At 46.3% G+C, this 14,947-nt stretch overlaps 1 protein-coding gene across 5 annotated transcripts in view; it reads left to right on the top strand.

Moving 5' to 3' along the window:
• LOC143372034 (monocarboxylate transporter 10) overlaps nt 1-14,947 on the top strand; it is a 117,966-nt gene that overhangs the window by 94,592 nt on the left and 8,427 nt on the right. For all 5 annotated transcript variants that reach the window (XM_076817831.1, XM_076817836.1, XM_076817832.1 and 2 more), the window contains exons 7-8: nt 5,300-5,468; nt 7,255-7,419. In XM_076817831.1, the coding sequence (XP_076673946.1) occupies nt 5,300-5,468; nt 7,255-7,419 (334 nt within the window). The remainder of the gene's footprint in view (nt 1-5,299; nt 5,469-7,254; nt 7,420-14,947) is intronic.

Genomic DNA, 14,947 nt, shown 5'->3' on the forward strand with positions numbered 1-14,947 from the left:
GAAAAATTAATCCCTGTTTGTTAAGTAAACGAAAATGGCCCCTATAGCGTCGGAGAAAGTTTCGCGGACCGTGCTGCCGCCATCTGGCCCGTGCTCTGTGGGTTTGTCGAAACACACAAAGGAGAGTTTAAAAGGAGAAACACAAAGGAAACGTGGAAAACGAGGCTGCTTGAATGGGTCAAAGTCAGCCAGTTGGCAGTCACTTGCGGGTTCGAGATTGAAAGCGGACAAGCCAAGCAAAAAGGAATTCCCACGTTGCGCGGAAATGTCTCTGGAAACTGAATCAGAAGCCGCGTGCAAGCCATCCCGTCCCCCGCGGGAAAGGGCTACGTAAATCCCGCGCCGGGCTCCCGACTCTGTTTTTCCACGTTCGTTCCCAACTTTCATCGCGGCGCTGCGAGAACTCGCGACAATAGAAATCTGATAAGGAAACCCAGCGTAGCGGGAAGCAGTCGCGTTTCGCAACTTTCTCCGCCGGTTTTTCCTCGTGGCACGATTATTTTCGCAACACTGGGCGGAGAAAAATAGTGCCCGTAAGGAACAGGCTATCTAGTCCCTTTTATTCAATTCAAACTTCAACCCCCAAGATTTTTCACTCAAACCATTTTCACTTGGCACAGTATAATTATTAACTACTTTTGTTTATTTGTCTCTTGATACGTATTCCAGACTACGTATTATTTTTATTATTATAACAGCTCATAGCGCGAGACTCAAAATTCACGGTCCAGCTTTCATGAAACTCGCGGTGCACGTTCCACGCAATTCAGTAGAAGACTTCCAGTAGTACAGTCTATAATAAGTCAGGCATGCCGAGCCACAGGCTTCGGAGCCGACTGCTGTATACGTTCGAGAAACTTATATACTTGGGTGCCGCAGATCTTCCCCCTGCATTTCCACAATTCCGCGCCCTATTTCGCCGCCCCTCGCGTTCCCCGCGTCACGCAGCATCGACGTAAATCAAAGTAGTGAGGTGAATGTCCCAATTTCTGCTCATTTAAGAGGTAACTCGTCACAAAGAAGGTGCAAAAAATTTGTTTGCGATGAAAATTTGCAGAGTAATTGATTAATTCTTTAATAATAAATCAACCAATTGAAAAACTATTTAAGAAAGATATTTCAAGATGTTTAACTATTAGTAATTTGTAATTAAATATAATGCTTTAAATGTCCGTATTTCTGCTCATGAAAAATAGCGATGTATGTATTGCCCCCAGCTCGTGCAACACTCGCGTAAATGTTTAAATAATTTAGAATTATCTTGTTGCAACTATAGTACAAACGTAACGCATATAATAATATGAAAAATACGAAATGAGCCGAAATGGGGACATAAGCAGAAATTGGGACATTCACCTTAATTCGAAGTGGCAGGCGATGCAGCTCGCTCGATGATCCATAAAGGAGAACGGAAGGAATCTCGAGGAACGAGCGGGGGCTCATTAACTTTCCAACTGCATCGAGGCCCGTGCTTATCGGCGTTATCAGGTCGGGCCAGTATCTCACGACCTAACTAGAAATCGATGAGACACGTCGCGGCCGTCCGCCGCTTAATACCCGCGAAAATTATTGACCAAGTTTCCCGGGCGCTCCACGGTGCCACGAGCTAGCAAGAAAAATGGCGGCGCGGGACGCGGGGATAAAGGGAGCACGTTCCACCTGGTCGATGAATAATGCAAAAAGCGTGTACCCTGCCCTTCTGCTATTGCCCCTGTAACGCCGCACGGTGACGCCCACGTGGCCCACGGGATGGTCCAAGGAACGCGTTCCAATAGAGGCTAATTAAGGCGGGCAACCACTTTAGGAGACCGAAAATTAGATGATTTTTTGGATTTTTTTTTGTCGCGAAAAAAACCCGGAAATTTCGCAACTCTGAAAATAATTTATTCATATTTTCATACATCTCTGGTAATTTTTTCAAGTTATTTCATTCATTAATTAAGGTGTAATCCGCTGTCTCCCTTGGCGTGTTCTCATCGTTGTTGTCGATTTGCGGGAATTGTGCAGCTCGCAATTCGCATCTGAAATAGTCCAACAAATTTTTATACGTTCTTGAGATGTCTTTTAAGAACATGAACCTAAATTTTGAGAAAAAAATTGAGAATTGAATGTTCGAAGATGTTTGAAAGAAATGATCGATTTTTAGCATTTTCCCCCCGGCATTTTGCAATAATAAATATGTATTAAACAATCTAATCTTTCCAACTTTAGGTTCATATTTTAACAAATTATATTATGTAAACGTGTTCCAAATTTGAAGATGATCCATCAATTAGTTTTTGAGTTATGATTCCCGGAAATTGCAAAAATGTCGTTTCGAGAGAAACACGTTTAAAGTTTCTCAAACGAAAAACGCAAAGTCAAATGTGTTTAATCAAATGATAAAGTGTCTTAGCGATTAATCAGCGATTCCAGCACCATACAGCAGTCCTTCCTCTTGCTCGTGCAACTCATTCGAAGCTTGCATTTCCTCTTTACGAGCTTTTCGAGCTTCTTTTGCCTGTAATAAACTTTTTCTATTTTGCCGAGCCACGCGCATCTGATCCATTTGCTCGGCATATCCGTAGCTTTGCCTGCCAACTACGATTTGTAGTTCATTCAAAGCCATGAGTATGCCACGGGTATGAGTATGACGATCGGAGAAAGGTGACTGCGGGGGTCTGAATGCTAACGCGGATACTTTACTTTATCGACAGAGTTCAATTCAATCGACATTCGAAGATAAGGCTTTCATAAAAATACGTCTGCATTCCACGACCAGGCCCTCCAGAAGATTCACCCCCATCGACGAGCACCACCGTCGAACAATAAAAACTCGAAACGGTCGGTCCCTGCAGGAGGAATCCCGCCTGATTCTCTACTACCCTCCTGAATGACCATCGCCGAGGAACAATAAAGAAGAATCTACTGCGATGGGGATTCCGCGAGCTGTAAGCCTTTCATAGCGAAAGCTAATTAGAAACGCGTAGCCTGCGCGGGGGTGGAGGGGTGGGCTCGCGTTTAATTGCTCGAATTGGCCGGGCTGACTCACACCAGGCCCCTCTAATTAACCGTGAAGGAGAAGCAGCCCCGCGAACGGCAGTCTGTCTAGCCAGGAGCGATTCAAAATTCAATGGCAACTCCGCGCCGTGGAAGAAAAAGGGGGTCGTGCCAGCGCGCCCGCTGAAATTGTACATAAAATTCCAGGAACGCCGCGGCGTTCCTGTACGCCCCGGCGCTAAATGAGACCACGTTCCCCGTTTTTCTACCCCATTTTTCCCCCGCCCCTTCCGCCGTTTTTTTTCCCCCAGCTTTATAACGACGCGACGCTTTACGACCGGCGCATCCTCAAAGTCGTTTCACTCGTTACGGAACGTCGACGTTCGCGCAAAAGGAACGCCGCGACGGTGGGGAGGGGATCGAATGAAACGACCGGCGGCCCTGGGGACGCTGCGTTTCGCGTTTAATCCTAGCGCGGGGCCAAGTGTCGCGTCGTGTAATTTTCAATGGGAGAATAAATTGCGAGAGACGCTCGCTGGGAAGGGTAAATTGCGACGCAAGGGCAACTTTCTGCTGGTTGAGCTTCAGCGGAGGAAGAAGGGGGAGGTGGCGAAGATGGAATTGAATGAGGTGAATGGATATAGAAAGTGGGCGAACTGGGCTACTCGAGGTGGAGTGTGCACGGTGGGTAATTTCTGCGTGGATTCAGAGGGGGAGGAATGTGCGTCTAGTTCACTGCTTTTCATCTGAATTGTATCGAGTGGGAGGACGTCTAAAAGTTCACAAGCGAAGTCACTGACAGTTCAGGGGTTCTAAGAGCTTGTACAGTAGGACCCACGAAACTTTTCAGAAGTTCTATAAAGGGTTCGCACTATATAGCCCCTGCGTCGCTAGTCAGCTCATCAGTGGCGTTTAGAGACAAGTATATTGGAAGTAGGTTCGAATCTGACTGTTTAGTTTCGAACAGTTCGCGAGTACTTCGGAAAAAAACACCACTTTCAAGTAGATTCGAACCTTGACGAGAAAGGTTTGAACTCTCTGTAAGAACTTTGAGAAACGTCAGCGGTACTTGCAAGTATAATCTAACCCTGACTATTTATAGATTCGAACCTTTTAACTAAAAACTATATCTAAAACATCAAGCTACAATATTCAATATTAACTTGCGTTCAATCTAGTACCAAATACGAAATACAACGAAAAATATATAATACTGGTGCGATATTGGCAATTCTCTGCTACGTAGATTTTTGTCTTTCAGGGTTCGAATACTACTTTTGCGAGATTCGATTCTTTCAAACGACGAAGAACTTAGAAGTACATTCTCGAACTCTTCCGGTACTCTTTCTGAGGTTCGAAACCGGCTTCTGTAACCCAAGTACTTTTGAAGTATATAGAATGAAACGCCAGCTGTTATGAGTAGTATTCGAATCCGACGAAGTGAAACTTTTGTATTGGAATTGACTCGGATTCATGAGTACATATTGAACTTGATCCCATCCCTATAGACAGTGTCATTGAGGCATCAAATTGGTGGTCGAACGAGCCACAAGAATGAAAAGAATTAAAGGGGAACACCACTGTGGCGGCCGGAAAAATAAGCCCTTTTTAAATTTTTTTTTCAGGGATAATTTACAGTCTTCATATAAAATTTGTATTACCTACTTTTAGTACAATGTCTTAAGATATAATAAAAAAAGATAAATGGACATTGTACTAAAGGTAGAAAATAAAAATTTTATATGAAAACTAAATTATTTACACTAAAAAAAATTCTTGAAGAAGTCTTATTTTTCCGGCTGCCACAGGGGTGTTCCTCCTTAAAAGATTTTCGTCGTTACCAGTGTACGATACAATGCAAATACAGCGGTGTTTGACCTCATTTTTATCGTGGCTATTACAATACGTTAAAAGTATTCGAAATGGTCCCTGAGAAACCAAACTGATCAACTCCACTTTCCCAATTTCTCAGTCTCAGTACTTAAGTACATAATTCGTGCTCACCTTATCAATTTTCTCTACTGTTTACTTTATGGAGCTCGCATACTAATAGCTAGTTAATCCATCATGCATCCCTGCTGTGCACATACTTCAAGTGATATTTCGATAACTCAATCTTTTACAGAGTGCCACAGGTAAACTCTGCCATAAAATACGGCATGCATCCACTTTTGCAGAGTTCAGACACTTTACAATGTTCCTTTGGATAAACGCTAACACGTTTCGTCAAAGGTACACGACGGTGGTGGAAAGTTCAGCCCCGAAACTGATCGTGTGTTTGCCCCCTTACCCTGAAGTAACCATCGAATTAACGTTTCAGCGTGGGTGGGGGCGCTGAGTGCTGCGGTTTCCCGTGGATCGGCTCCATTGGTCGTCGGCGCGTGTCGCCGCGGAAGTACAAGGCTAACGGCAGTGATTGGCGGTCTTGTGCTGGCATTGGCATCCCTCTTCACCTCGTTCGCCGTTGAACTACACCAGGTGCTTCTCAGGTGAGTAAGAAGCCACTTAATCGCATCAACCGCCGATCACCCGCCGCGGATTAAACGACTAGCATCGCTGATTCTATCCTCAACGTGAAAGGACAGACTCCGCTCGCGTTAATCCAGGATTAAGTCCGTAGGCCTCCGTGCTGAAGCAGTAGATGAACAGATGGGGTGTTCCAAAAAGGAATTTAAGTTTCCTACATCATTGCATTAGTGACTCTAAAACAATCCGATAAACGTGGTGTTAATTAATTATCTGTGAAGAACGTAGCAAGTTACAACCCCATTCTCACAGTTCTATTCGCGATGGAATGTCAACGAATGATATTTTCCAAATAGGAGTGGCGCGTATTCACGTTTCATCAAAGTGGCCACGACTCCTTCCCACCACGAATTTAGTTTCGCTGGCAATTAAGGTGCACCTTTGTTTTTAACATCCGTGGCAAACGCGAGACAAATTCACGGGCCACCCAGCGAGGGTTTTCCAAGCTTGAACGCCCAAGGGTGGGACGCAGAGTTCGCTAGTAATTTATTTCAAACAGAGTCCCTTGGCAGGGGTGAAAAATGACGAGCGAGGCAACAATGGCTGGGAGGAATGGGCGACCTTCTGCTTAGGTTCACTTGAAATACAACCCTTCGAAGGGAAAATCGACGACGATCGGTCTTGGTTGGAAATCTTGACCGCGAGTTACGCAAATGTTGACGCAGGCGGCGGAAAAATGCTGAGGACAGGATTTAGGTGAACGGAGACTTAAAAAAATTTGAATCTTTGCTGAGATGTAGTTCAAGTGACGATGATAACGTGACCAGTTTTTGTTTTGGTAATGAAGCGGTGCTAGGGGTGACATTCCCTGAAAGAATTTGTGAATTTATAGACAAAAAAGATATGTTATTAGCATCACTTGAAATACATTTCTGCAAAGTTTCAAATTTTTTTTAATTTTCGAGTTGCCTTTTTAGGCACTGCCGTGAGCCTGGAGAAGATAAAACATTATTAATTTTGGTACGGACGCTTTATCGTGTCTTTACACGTGCAATGAAGGTGCACAAAAAATCTGGAATCAATCCATCAAGTAGATCTTAAGATATTATGGCAACCATTTAGAAAACATGGTTTTAAGGAAAACGCGTTTAAAGTCTTCCATATTACACGTCGCGACGCGCGTCGCCGCATCGTTCAAACACCTATAACTCTTTTAATTCCAAGAGTTCAGATACAGTGCTTTGCACGTACATTTTTGAAACAGTATTCTTCGAGAAAGTGTAAAACAAAATCGATTTTTGCAGTAGAATACCCCCTTAACCCCAGTTTTCATATCCCCAGTATTATCTTCACCTATCAGCACAAACTTACACCTACTTGACCGACGATCGTGCGAATCGCATTTCCAAAGTAACCAGGCGAAGAAATCAGAACGGAGCAGCCCATCTATTCCATCGTATTGCGCGAAACGAACGTCCACCCAGCATCGCTCATCCCCATTCTTGCGACGAAACAGATTCCTCAAGTTCCCCGCGACGACACCGCGTTTATACCCCCGAAACGAATAGCGAGCCTCGTTTCCCAATTCCTGGAGAGACAGCTCCAACCGTCCTCATAAATCCCGAACTCAGAGCCGCTCAGAAGTTCGCCCTGATTCCCGTGTATCTCCGCGAGGGTGCAACCCGCCGAAAAACATCTCGCTCCCGTTTCCCCCCGCCGCGTCCCTCTGTACTCTCGAGGAATCGTCGACCTATTCCCAGTCGAAACGCGCGGCGAACTCGAACGATTCACCTTTGCAAAATGTAACAGCTACGGGCTGGTGCTGGGTACCGGTGCCGGCCTCGTGAGGGAAACGGCAGGTCTGGTGCTGGGCCATTACTTCCGGAAACGACGGGAGTTCGTCGAGATGGTCGTGCAAGCTGGCGCGGGAGTGGGAATAGTACTCTTCAGCGTCTTCTACAAGGAGGCAGTCTGGTAAGTTATTACTTGTATTTCCAGTGGCCGAATAGCGAGTCTCCGTTTCGCCGTTCGTGTCCGATTTGCCCGCTCGGTGTCCCCGCGGGACCTACGATCGGCTCGCCGGTCCCGGTTGTTGAAACTTCGATTGCCAATTCGCGATGGCCTTGGGCGAATTCGACGGTGTCGTTTTAATCCTGAGGATTCCATCGTGGTGGGTTGTTGACAGTTTGACAGTGGGTGACGCAGGGAGCTGCGGAACGAACGTGTCGAGGGGTGTTGTGATAAGAAACCGATGCTCCCGTGTGTGCTAGCAATGATTGTTAGTCGCTTCCGGATGATTGCTTGCTCGCCTGATCGGATTAGGTAAATAAAATATTCGGACGCGTAGCGTGGCAAGTAGAGTAGGCCACTGCGTGGTCGGACAAATGGAACGGTGGTGGAGGACATGATTAGGGGAATAGAATGGCTGTGTGCGGATATCAAGGGGCAAAATCAACACCGTGCCTGAACACGCAAGTGATATAGCGTCCCATAGGTCAGACGAGTAGAACAGCCGCGTGCACGACCACGTAGAATGACCTGGTGCGTTAATGGGCATGTTGAATGGAGATATACGAGAGTTGTGTATAGGGAGGTTATTGGAAATGCTCCGTGGTTATCGAAAATTCTCTTCTTCTTATCGATGCTCTTTGCGTGCTGACGGTTCTCCTAATTTACTGCTCAGAACTTTAAAGCACAATGTACGCGTGCAGTTCTGCACTCTCGCATACTGGTGGCCACTACTGTTTGCCAATCGGTCGCGCGAAAATTAAACGAAATTCGTGAGAGAAATTGGAAGAACTAGTGGTAAAGAATACATTACGGAAACTGGTAAATTTGTTAGTGGCAAAGTATTTGTAAATAAAAATCGCGTTAGTTCGAAAAAGTGTTCGAATTTATTAAGTTGCGATGGTCGAAAAACTACGCTCGAGCGATTTCGGAATTTCGGGGACATTCAGAGGTTTAAAAAACACATTTTCGTACCAGTTACTCACAAAATTTTACAATGATAGATAAGTTTAACATTAGAAGTTGCAAACGCAACAGTCTAAATATCTCGAAACAAGAAATATATATAACTTACACGCTATCACAAACACCGGCGCATAAAATCTAAAAAAGATTGTACATGCCCTTCCTTCGGCATTTATGTTTCAACGAATGTACACCTAATAATATATTCAGCAAAAAATAGTGTCGAGCAGTAGAAGCGAGAGAGGTTCGCGATTGCTATCGCACGATCATAATGCGATAAATCGACAGCCAATTCCGCAAAGGTATTTAGTTTAGATATCAACCGGTTAGCGGGGGGCTTATTGTCGCTTCTGCATCGACGAAAGTTGATTGTCGGGATGCCTCCAATGAGAGAAACGGTGGAACGATTCCTCGTTTCTGGAGGATCGACATCAAAGGGGTGGCTGTTAAGTATCGGCAAACAACTCTACGCACGACGTAAACCGCGACAGATAAAAATCTCCCTGCAGCTCCGCCATCCGGCGAGCAAGCAAAAAAAACTTGCTTTCAGCCTGCATCCCTTTTGTCGTGCACTTTACTCGAAAGCATATCGCGGCAGTTTCACAGTGGCCGCCGGACGCGAAAACGGCCGGGCGAGCTGCACGTGAAATAATTGAACGTCCATTCCCCTCTGTAACCATCTGTTCCGTCGATGGAACGGTTTGTTTGGCGTCCCCGATCGCGACTCGTTAGAACGTCCACGAAATATTACGCGACACGGCCGCGTGACACGCGTTTCAAAACGGTAGGCCCGATACCGGCGACTTTGCGCTCCGGAGCAACGTGCCGGGAGCGTTCTACCAGGATATCTCCAAACACCGTTGACATTTTATTAATTTTTCTCAACGAGCACAGCTAGAGGACCGTCCCGGTGGATTACTGCATAAAATTCGTCAAATGCTAAGTTTCTAAAGAGTGTGTTGCGTATTCGAAAGTCAGGAATATATGAAGCTGTTCGAAGCAGTTTGGAGCTTCGAATCCCGTTCTCCTGTAAACGAATTGATCGGATATAACGTTTCAGTGATAAGAAAGCTTGTTTGCTGTCGCGTCGAGAATTATTGAGCACCCTGTACAGCGACCGTGCTTACTGCAAGCTTCCATTGCTCCGGCCGCGAGCAAAAAAAACGCTTTTAATCCCAGGAACCGGGAAAGTCCTCGAGTTACTTTACCTACTGCTCGGTTAATTGCGTTAATGGATCGATCACACTTTCCCAACCGGACATATTAAACGCCGATGACGAACGGTGGAACGGTTCCTGCGGAATGCTTTTAATTAAACGAACGACGGGCAGGATCGTAAATTTGATCGAGACCCCGCTCATAATTAAATCTTGAGCAAAGCGAGGAAACGGAATAGAAGGAAAAGCGAGAGCTGACTTGGGAACGTTTGAATCTGGTAACTAGATAAGTTTATCTCGCGAGATATCTTTCCCGGGGATCTCTTTAACGCGGAACACTTTCTACTCGCCGCCTCCGTTTACGCTTCTTTCTCTTGCGCGTCAAATAGATTTAATTTGTCGATAGAAATAGGACTGCAATAATAATTACTGTGAAAAGTATTCGGACAATTTTGAGCAATCGAAATACGCTGGCATGTTTAAATCGCCATAGGAGTGGGAACGGAGAATGGTTAAATAGCATATGTATTCAATTAAAACAGAAATAGCTGCAGTCTCGATCGATTAAAATGCAATCTCAATTGCAAATTCCATCTCGCTCGAGATGGAACTCCGATGGCTATTGATGCAGGGCGCAGCTTAATTCTGGAGAGACGTACCGTGTCAAATTCAGGAAGCACACGTGAATGCGGGATCGGGATGCAAGCGGCGCGCTTAAACGAATGACTTGTTGCATCGTTAAGATAGCCTAATTGTCAGAGATCAGACATGATTCCAGCCGTTTAGCGGCAGACTAATGCTTTTCCCGGCCTCCAGACAGGTGATCCACGGCTCGCGGCGAATCTACTGCATTGCAGGTGCGATATACGAGATGCTGGTGCACCTTGCAGCGGAAATAATCGGGATGCAACGTCGACTAACTACGTGGCACCTAGGCTCCACTCGGCGGGCAATTTGTTAAGTAACAGGCAGTTCGGGATAAAGAAGGAGATTTAGAACGCAGGGAAAAGTATTGGCCCTTTGTATTCGAATTTCCCGGATACTTAAGCAGAGATGAAATTCACGCCCGACGATACAATTTCATTCCCTAAATATTCTGGCAACAACCGCGGCCCGAATTCATTTAACTAATACGGAGCAGCGCTTCTGCCAGCGATACAATTTCATTTTCTCTAATTTCGCAAACGATAGGACGGTGTTGCGCACTCGCCTCGCTCGTGCGTAATAAAACTCGCTGCTAACGATCGAGTTCCATTTTCTCTCGTTTTCTTGTTCGCGCCGTTCATGGGGATGATCCAATCTGATGCTGTTCGACTGGCTCGCGATAGAGCTCGCTTTCACTTGCCGGATATCGGTTCCCTTCGTTTTACAGCCAGCAGCAAGCATTTGTTTAACGTGACATTAATTTCTGCTGGGAGAAGTTTGTCCTCTTAATTCTTTAAGGACGAACTTCAGTAACATTATAAATAAGCGAAACTCTTTGGAAATTGGAGGAACGATAGTCATAGTTATAAGTTTGATTATTTCATGCCTAGCAGTTGCATCTCGGGTAGCTTCTAACAAACAAGTTTATAATAAAAGATCAAATATTCAACAAATTGACAGAATAAAATAAAAAGCTGCAGCGAATTCAACTGAATTTGCGATAAAAATACACTGTCATTTCTTACTGGTTTTTATCACAGGAAAAAGCCTTATTAATTTCTTGGAAATTGATTAACTTTTAGCTTTGATTGTCACTGAAATTCATCCATAAGAGTTGACATCACAAACGTGAATCTCAGTTCATCGAATTTTATGATATTCAATTCGTCTCCGCACTTACAATACTCTGACCTATTATAAACCTATACTACTTTACCCACTAAACCTATTCTGCTTTCAGTGTCGTAAGAACCGACGGCACCATCTAGCACGTGTAAAAAATAGATTCGATATCTCTGCCTCAGCGTTCCCATATTTCTTCCGCGTGTCTGCCCACATACGCACCTGTACTACTTGCTTGGCTTCATCGAACCTCCTCACTGCTAATTTCCTAAAATCTCGGAGCAATTATACGAACTCCAGTCGATTCACTCTACAAGTATAGTTGCCTTCGAGCTACGGTAATTCGCTTTTGCGAGCGCTGTAACTGGCGCGATTTCAATTGAGCGCTCCATCGATTACAGGTGTTTCGACGCGCGAGCTTCCTAGCGAAATTCCGGGCACGGGTGCTCTCACAGAGAGATGTAGGTTACGGGAGATCGCGGAGCGGACGCGTAGGTGTTTCCCGGGCGCACACGTGGACCCCGGCACCCCCGCTGTTACCGAGGAAACACGCCCACGCGATTTTTCGCGCAACGCTCTCGGCCGCGTCCCACGCACGGCGATAAATCTGCGACCTCTGTCCCTGTAACTGAATACGAACGGGGAGAAAGTGGCAGAGGAAGAATATTAATCGGCGTGTCTCGTTTCTGAAGCGCGTATCAGAAGTCACTGAACGTCGAAATGATACGGCCGTTTCGGCGGCCGCCGCGTCGCCATCAATCAGGCGACAACCGACGTTCCATCAATCAATGATCGGGGCAATCCAGGCGCGACTCCAATAGCGAAGTGCCGTTTAAGTTGCAAGCATATCGTGGCCGGGAGCCTTCGTAACCTTTCCGTGCGGCTTTTTCGGATCAGTGCAAAGTTTACAATTGGAATTGAAGATTAGGTGAAACTAGATAATTGAAAGAGATAATTGAAAGAGATACTTGTCTGGAAGTCCGTAAATTACGCACACATCATTTAACGTAAAGTAATCTAAAAATCACAGAATAATATAAATCAAATAATTTCGCACGAACATACAATATCTCCAATTTCACTTCCCAGTGATTCGAAACTACATACCGAGAATTGAAGGGGACGAAACTTGTAAAAACGCTGTCCCGTATTTAGGGTCGAGTCGATACTCGATTCCAGCGTGCATCCCGGCGATGAATATTCAAGTAGCTCGGACTAAAGTGGCCTGAAATACCTGGGAACGCCCATGGCAGCATTGTCGTAAATTACGTCGCGCCGGGCTGAGAGCGTCGTAAAAACGCGCGTGAGGGGCGGGTTCGTTAGATACGTAACAGGAAGACGAGGAATTTAATCGCGTCCCCGTAACCGGAAACAATGAAACCATTAACGTCCCGGGCCCTCCTTGTACGCGGGCTTCGGTACGGAACGACGTCAGCCAGTAGTACAAGTAGGGCATTAACGCGACACGTGTTCGCCGCCGGTGATATACCGTGGCCGTGTTACCCGACGATCGTAATACCCCTCGTCACCTGTTATTTATTATGCCCGTAACACGGTGAGAGCCTCGTGAAAGGCGATACGGCCGCTTCGTAAAGAAATATATTGTGCATGGGCGCGGGCGGGCGGGGAACGTGGGACGTCGTAAAACGTGGCTCGGCGGGGCAGCTTATCGGGGCGCTGCTAGTCGGCAATAAGCGACGAGCAAGAACGGTCGCCGCTCGCTGGGAAGACGCTCGCGAGGTGTAGAGACCCGTGCCCCGTTCCGCGACGAGGAAACGGGACGACAGGAGGGTTGAACCGTAAGTTTCCTTGTTCGGATCTCCTCCCCCGAGGGGCAGGGCTGTAGTGAAAGATCGAAGACGCGTAGTGATGGAGCGATGAGCGTTGATTGATTGTCTGTTCAGTGATGGAGCTGCGCCTTGTCGGATGAGTGGAACGGGTGTCTGAAAGTGGCTACCTAGTTGACGTTCAAGCACATACATAGAGTTATGAAATTGCTAGAATAGGGTGGTAACAGAGTAATACTGCCAGCCTAGAATTAAGCTACTTACGCAGACATGGAAAAGTATGAGTTTCAACCCTTTGCGCACGATGAACCCGTGAACGCCGATGGGCGTTCAGTGAGCACTACGAGCAAATGGGGGCGGAGGACTTCCGCACACGACATAGTGCAAACGTTTCAAGTTGAGCTCCCAAAGAGATGAACTTTCCTTTGGCCACCACTGTAGTATAGTCACATATTTTGAGTAACTAGGCTGCAGTTAACGAGATAGGTGGAACAGGTGCGTTTCTGCGGTTGACAAGGGCATATTCGTGGTTTCTCGAGCACATAGAATGTAATCGTACGCGACGTGTACGTGCGAGAGGTTTGTACGCGGAGAAACAGGTAGAGATGGATCGTGTGCGGGCAGACAAGTAGAGCAGCCCCATGTTAAATGCGACTAGGCACTCCGCCAGACTAGACTTCACTCAGGGAAATAACTAGAACAGATGCATATGCATGCAGGCAGGTTTGCAACTACGTCTTGCGAGTAGAATAGACTCGTACACGGGTGGACAAATGGAACAGATCTGTGCGTAATCAAGAAAGTGGAGTAAACAAACTGGGAGAGGGTCCGCATGCCAGCGGATGCGTTCTACTCGTAAGTAGAATAGCTCCGTATCAGAGGCGACGTGATCTGTATCTGGTCAGGCGAGGGAAATTCTGTGTGGAGTTCTAAGGAACTCGCGTGTAGTCGCACAAGAACTTGCAGTGCTTCCGTATCGAGTTCTACAAGCCTCGTATACAGCTGGGGAAGCAAAGTAGCCTCATGTCGGTTCGTAAAAGCAATGGTTACGTCCGTCGAACGCAACAAGTAGAACGAGTCTGCCCTTGCTCCGGCAAGTGGAGCACGGCAATAGCATATAAATGGAATTGACTTGAAAGGAACTGAATTAATAGAGGATCGGCGCTAAAAACAATTCTAGTTTTCGCCTCAATATTCCATAATATTCGTGAACGATACAGTTAAGTGGAACAGGTCCATGCTTCGACCGACAAGTGATACGAGCCCCAATAAAGTCAGACGGGGCGGATATTTTATGCGAAATTTTTAAAAAGTCCCTGCACTCTGTAGAACAAACGGGGAAGTTGGTTATTGTTCGCGACGTTAAATTCGCGAGTTGGAGGTAAAAAGGGCCCTCGGTCGTTGCACAGGTTCGCGAACGATTCCTCCAAGTAAAGTTTAAAGCCAGTTGAAACGAGCTAACGTGTGAGAGGCTTCCGGCTGTTTCGCGGATCTCCACGACTGCAGAAACGTCGTCCGGTGTTTCGTGGCACGTCCGCGGTATGAGCTTTGCGGTCCCTTTGACCCGTCGACGAAACGTGAACTCCCTGAGCGGCTCGCGCCCGTAGGTCCATCATGTAAAGCGTAATTTTGTTAGAAGAAGAGGCGTGTCCTGGTTGCTCCACGAGAAAGCTCCGTTCTCATCTTCTTTCTGACCCGGCGCTCGTAAACCCCGGGCGGTCTCGTTTCCAGAGAGATCGAAATTCCATGAAAATCTATCTCCTCGCGGAGGGAAAAATGCGAAAATGCTATTGTTCTTTATGAATTCTGTTCTCCGAC

The sequence above is a fragment of the Andrena cerasifolii genome, chromosome 8 (genome assembly GCF_050908995.1).
Source record: "Andrena cerasifolii isolate SP2316 chromosome 8, iyAndCera1_principal, whole genome shotgun sequence".
Classification (NCBI taxonomy): domain Eukaryota; kingdom Metazoa; phylum Arthropoda; class Insecta; order Hymenoptera; family Andrenidae; genus Andrena; species Andrena cerasifolii.